Source organism: Lipotes vexillifer, unplaced genomic scaffold (assembly GCF_000442215.2).
Source record: "Lipotes vexillifer unplaced genomic scaffold, Lipotes_vexillifer_v1.1 scaffold889, whole genome shotgun sequence".
Classification (NCBI taxonomy): Eukaryota; Metazoa; Chordata; class Mammalia; order Artiodactyla; family Lipotidae; genus Lipotes; species Lipotes vexillifer.
This window is the reverse complement of record NW_006788335.1, coordinates 103,039-109,143: the sequence shown is the minus strand read 5'-3', so window position 1 is coordinate 109,143 and position 6,105 is coordinate 103,039. Positions and strand designations below refer to the sequence as shown.

Genomic DNA, 6,105 nt, shown 5'->3' with positions numbered 1-6,105 from the left:
TATACCCAGAGAAAACCATAATTCAAAAAGACACATGCACCCCAATGTTCATTGCAGCACTATTTACAATAGCCAGGACATGGATGCAACCTAAATGCCCATCGACAGATGAATGGATAAAGAAGATGTGGTACATATATGCAATGGAATGTTACTCAGCCATAAAAAGGAACGAAATTGGGTCATTTGTTGAGACGTGGATGGATCTAGAGACTGTCATACAGAGTGAAGTAAGTCAGAAAGAGAAAAACAAATATCGTATATTAACGCATGTAGGTGGAACCTAGAAAAATGGTACAGATGAACCGGTTTGCAGGGCAGAAGTTGAGACACAGATGTAGAGAACAAACGTATGGACACTAAGGGGGGAAGCCCCGGGGGTTGTTGGTGGTGGTGTGATGAATTGGGCAATTGGGATTGACATGTATACACTGATGTGTATAAAATTGATGACTAATAAGAACCTACTGTTTAAAAAAATAAAATAAAATTTAAAAATTAAAAAAAAATTTCAGAAAGAAAAAAGAAACCTCTCTACAAATATCTGATGAACAGAATCACAGTGAAACTATTTGCTTAAGCCTTCTAGTTTTCTAAGTGTTTTACCAGCCCATAAAAATAATAATTTATTGTGGAAACTTAGCCAACCATGCTTTTATTTATTTATCAGCATAAATTACCAAGATGACCAAAAGTAAATGATTTCTTTGGGTATTTCTCAAAATTTAGCCACTATTTCCTCAAAATTATATAAATCTAACTCAATAAAATGACATGTTCTTACTACTCCTTGGGAAGATAATGATTTCATATAAGATCACAGATATTTTAGTTTGGTTTCAATCACAGAATGAATGGGTTTTCGTGTTTTAAACGAAAGCCATCTCTTGCCAGTAGTATTTCAAGGAGTCATTTTGGAATTTTAGAACTTAGAGATGTATAAGAAGCCCTTGGGGAGCTAATCTAACCAAGCTGTTTTTCACACGAGGTGTCTGAAGGCTGAAGTGCTCATGTGCTTGGTTAGGGACCTTGGGCAAGTGGCCAGGTGACCACTAGCTTGTCTCTTTCACTTTATTAAATTGCCTTCGGAGTAATAAACTATTGGACTGAAGAGGTTTTAGAGATCATCAAATTCAACACCATCATTTTATAGATGTGAAAACTTAGACAGAATATGGTTTAAAAATGATAATATGCAAAAGCATCTTGCACAATATCTGGCGCATAGTAGAAATTCAATAAATATTAACTTCCTTTTTTGGCCCGTGGTCCAGTTAGGAACCCAGATATTCTAACACCTACCTAACTGCTGTCATATATCTTTATTCTGAACAAAAAAGCCCAACTGAGGGTTGAATCTGATCTTACCTTTTATAAGCAGCATTATTTTATAAGGTAAGTATTTATGAACAATTTATTCTGAGCCCTACAGTATATAATAAGTACTATTCGATTACTATTTTATTCATTGAGCCTATTAGAATTAATTCTTTTAAAATACGAACTACATTTTAAAATATGAGTAGAGGGACTTCCCTGGTGGTGCAGTGGTTAAGAATCCGCCTGCCAATGCAGAGGACACAGGTTCGAGCCCTGGTCCAGGAAGATCCCACATGCCGTGGAGCAGCTAAGCCCGTGCACCACAATGATGGAGACTGCGCTCTAGAGCCGGTGAGCCACAATTACTGAGTTTGCATGCAACAACTACTGAAGCCTGTGCGCCTAGAGCCCTGTGCTCCGCAACAAGAGAAGCCACCGCAGTGAGAAGCCCACGCAATGCAACAAAGAGCAGCCCCCACTCACCACAACTAAAGAAAGCCCGCGCACAGCAACGAAGACACAACACAGCCAAATTAATTAATTAAATTTTTAAAATAAAAATAAGAGTAGGTTAACATTTTCTTAATAATTGGGCAGAATATTACTAAATGAACTTTCCAAAATACCCTTTTTCACAAAGAAAAGAGGTGAGGAGAAAGAGTACCTCCTTTCCAAAATAGTTACATCGCTTTGCCTGCTCCTAACACATAGCTCAAACTGATGCTGGAACTGGAAAGCACACAGCATTGGTTTAGGAGTCCTAAGATATATGTTCTGGGGCTTCCCTGGTGGCGCAGTGGTTGAGAGTCTGCCTGCCGATGCAGGGGACACGGGTTCGTGCCCCGGTCTGGGAGGATCCCACACGCTGCGGAGCGGCTGGGCCCGTGAGCCACGGCCGCTGAGCCTGCACGTCCGGAGCCTGTGCTCCGCAACAGGAGAGGCCACAACAGTGAGAGGCCCGTGTACCACAAAAAAAAAAAAAAAAAAAAAAAAAAAGATACATGTTCTGGTCCTAGCTCTGCCACTTACTGATGGATGATCATGGGCAAGTCTCACTGATTCATGATTTCTACACCTGTAAAGTGGCCATAAATCAGCTTGACTTTATAGAACTGTTCTAAGGCTCAAATGAAGATTATCTATCTATCTATCTACCTACCTACCTATCTACCTACCTACTTACCTATCTATCTATCTATCTATTGGGTCGTACATACACAGAATATTCCATGGTATAGTGAAAAACAATATCGAATATTCAGGAAATCCAGATACCGGTCTGCGTCAGCTCATCACTGTCTTTCCATGATACCTTGAACGAGTGACTTTTTTTTTTTTTTTAATCTGCAAAATGCAAGGTTCAAATTAGATGGTGCTGCATAGGACCAATTTGGAAAAAGGGAAGTGAGGCAAAGTAGCCTTGCTTTGAACAATTTTCTTAGGTTTTCAAGTATTATGTCATTTGAAGAATGGGTTTTGTCAAAAATATTTAAAAGCTTGACAATGCTATCTCAGTTCTTTGCCATCCATTTGCAACAGGAAATGAAATAATAGGTACATTTTCAGCAAATTATTTCAAAAAAGAAAAAATGTTTTTTTACCTTGCATCCTTCACAAGCATGAACTCCATAGTGGAACCCTGAAGCTTTATCCCCACAGACACGGCATTCAATTGCCATGAGGGAGTTGGAAGGCTCTTCATGAGGCTTATTGTACAGCTGAGTCTTTTCAGAATAGTAAGGGGGGGATGCAGGCTCCACTTTGATTGCACCTGTGTACAGAAGAACATGAGCAGGTAATCATCACATGAAAAACAATGCTCGACAAGCAACAGGGCAAGTCACTATAGTACACCTTACTGCCATTATTTTATTATTTAAGTCAGATGCACTACGGAACATGAAAAATACACAGGAAAAACTAGGCTTTGTAATCACAGGCAAGTTGCGACACCTCTGAGCCCCACCTGTGGAAAAAAAAAGGGGGTTAACTTTGTGGTTAACTTTTAACTTTGTGGTTCTATGACCGTCCAATACCTCGTAATACTAAAGCTCTAACAGGCAACATATGGTATTTGAGATCATTAAGGTTATTTTGCTACATAATGTGCTGTATTTGGCATTCGTGACAATATTAAATTATACATTTTAATTTAAATATTGCATTTTAGAAGTGTTTTAAAACCACTCTTGCAAAGGAAACAGAAGGAACATTGCCATGAAAAGGTATGGTAAGCCCAGCTTGAAGGTACATGAAAAATAAGAGACCAGGTTCCCATCAATGTTGAGTCAGAAAAGATGGTTTGTAAAATGATCTCTGATAGAGAGAGGCCCTATAGAAAGCAAGCACTATCTTTCCATTGGTCAGGATCAGGCCTGTTAAATTTTCATATCAGGCTCCAACTGAAAGCCACACATATAAATATAACCAAGTATATCATTTATCTTAAAAAAAAAAACAACTAGAACTACAGGAAGTTCTTACTTATTGTCAAGTAATGGCTGCAGTTACATGGTGGTGGCTCTGGAAAAACAGCATATCAGCAAAGAGATAAAAATCAAGGAAAGAGCATCATAGAAATTTAATCTTGAAAAGTGCAGCTTTAGTTTTTCTCAAGCCTGATGGCTTGATGTGATCTGCGTTAATGGCATGGAGATTTATCAATAGGCGGCAACGTCAACATTTAAATTTGTGCTGAAAAATAGGTTTCACTGTAAGCTGTTCAAACTGCAGAATTACTAAAGATGCAATAGTGATTTAGAGATAAGTTATAAAAAGTGACAAAATGTTCCTTATCTACTTACAAGTGGAAAAAAGAATTCAAAGTTTGGGGGGGATGGACTCTTAGCCTGAGATGTACCTGGCAAGGTACTCATGCTGGAAAATGTCCCTGAGAAGGAAAGAAGAAAAGAAAGAAAGAAGGGAGGCAGGCAGGAAGTGGGGGTGGGGGGGCGGGGACAGAGAAGGATGATCTGGGGTGTTCACACACTACCTTCCTTTTTGGTCAATTATAAATGCCCACTATTTCATGGATCAATGGGTGAATAAATGAATGGTAAACGGCTTCACTATAGGCTTTAGTCTCTGGAGCATTTACCCCAGTGTGAATGACAGATTAGTCCAATTCTAGTCTCAGTAGTCTGAAAAGTGAAATAAACCTCATACTTTGGTACTCTTGGAGTTTCAGGTCATACTTATAATCCGCAACCATTGGGTCAGCTCTTGGGAACGGAATGTCTTCATAGTGTGGAGCGGAAATGCTGGAGAAATCAACGGTGGTGAAGGGCTTGATGTCAAAGGAGTGGGAGTGGTCGTCCATCACAGAAAGGTCCACGGAGCTGATCCCAAAGTTGGTGGGCCAAAACGGCATCTCTGTGTCCACCATGGTAATTTCTGAAATGGAGAAAAGAATAGCTATGACGTTAGTCCTGGGGGACAGTGCCATCTTGTAAAGATCCACAGAAAGGGAACAGAAAGAGTCTTGGGTCAAGTGGCATCACCTACGTCACCTGGCGTCATGAGGAGAGCAGAGAACACAGCCACCTTCTTAGTGCCGTCCAGGCTGTTGAACTAATGGAGGGAAGTCACCCCTTACCTGGACGTTACAGTTGAGGACCCTCTAATAGTGTCACGTGTACGGCATACCCATATCAATGTCCTACAAACAGCCCTGCTCTCATCAGAGCAGGATGGCTTTCCTAAGGGTATCTGGGAATGGGCCTCTTGTTTTTTCCCAGCAAGCAGAGAGCTAAAGAATGTAGCTCTCAAAGGCTGACTCTTGCAAGAGGTTAAAGATTCCAGCCGTGGTCTTCATAGGACAAACAAAGCGCCTTGAAAACACAAATAAGGAGACTAGGGCTGTGAATGTGCTTCAGTGGTTCCAAGAGGACGCATCAGGCACGGTTTGGGTTCACATGTCTGAATATCTACATGAATAAGTACCCAAACAAGTTGAAGTTATCTGTGTTACAGTACAAACACTACACTGGCGATAGCTTAAAGGTCATACGGGGTCTCAATGACATCCAGAAAAAAGTGTGTGCTCCTAATGACAGGGGCAGCCACTGAACAAATTTCATCTAAACCTACCTAACCCACGTCACTCCATTTACTTTGCCCATCTCCTCAGCATGCTTATTTTCTATTTCTCTATCCATTTTTCTTAGTATATATTACTTTCCTATCAAAATACACCTCTCTTGTCTCAACTGCAATATCCACAAAAGTGGGTTCATCAACTATTTCTCATCATGCCTATTGCAAAGTTCTTCTGTAGACAAAGTAAAGGTTGACTGAGTTAAAGTCAGTGTATATGCTTCTGTATGAATACTGCAAAATGAAAATAAGGATGCAAAAAACGTCTGGGTTGCAAGAAAAATTGTTTGCTCATCATTTTACTGGTTTATTTTTGTTTCACTTTTAACATACGACTTCAGTGACTGCCTGCCAACCAATGTCAGGCTTCTCAACACAGGAATCATATCCCTAGGGGTCATTTATTTTATTGAAAAGTTTCAGGGGAAATTTTAATGATAAAATAGTTATTTATGTGTAAATAAACAGAGCAAAACATTCACATGATTTTAAAGATATACTATGAAACTCCTAAAAAAACTTTATACTTGTGGTACATTTCATGGCTAAAAGAACACTATTTTTAAAAAAGAAGAGACTATTTTAAAAAACCGCTTCAGGTTTACTTAAAAATTGAGCAGAGGGCTTCCCTGGTGGCGCAGTGGTTGAGAGTCCGCCTGCCGATGCAGGGGATGTGGGTTCGTGCTCCGG

At 39.8% G+C, this 6,105-nt stretch overlaps 1 protein-coding gene across 4 annotated transcripts in view; it reads right to left on the bottom strand.

Moving 5' to 3' along the window:
• The window catches only part of PPARG (peroxisome proliferator activated receptor gamma), a 127,690-nt gene that overhangs the window by 46,482 nt on the left and 75,103 nt on the right, over positions 1-6,105 (bottom strand). For all 4 annotated transcript variants that reach the window (XM_007461549.1, XM_007461548.1, XM_007461550.1 and 1 more), the window contains 2 exons: positions 4,486-4,713; positions 2,922-3,091 (listed from right to left, as the gene is read on the bottom strand). In XM_007461549.1, coding sequence (XP_007461611.1) covers positions 2,922-3,091; positions 4,486-4,705 — 390 coding nt within the window. In that variant the 5' untranslated portion in view covers positions 4,706-4,713. The remainder of the gene's footprint in view (positions 1-2,921; positions 3,092-4,485; positions 4,714-6,105) is intronic.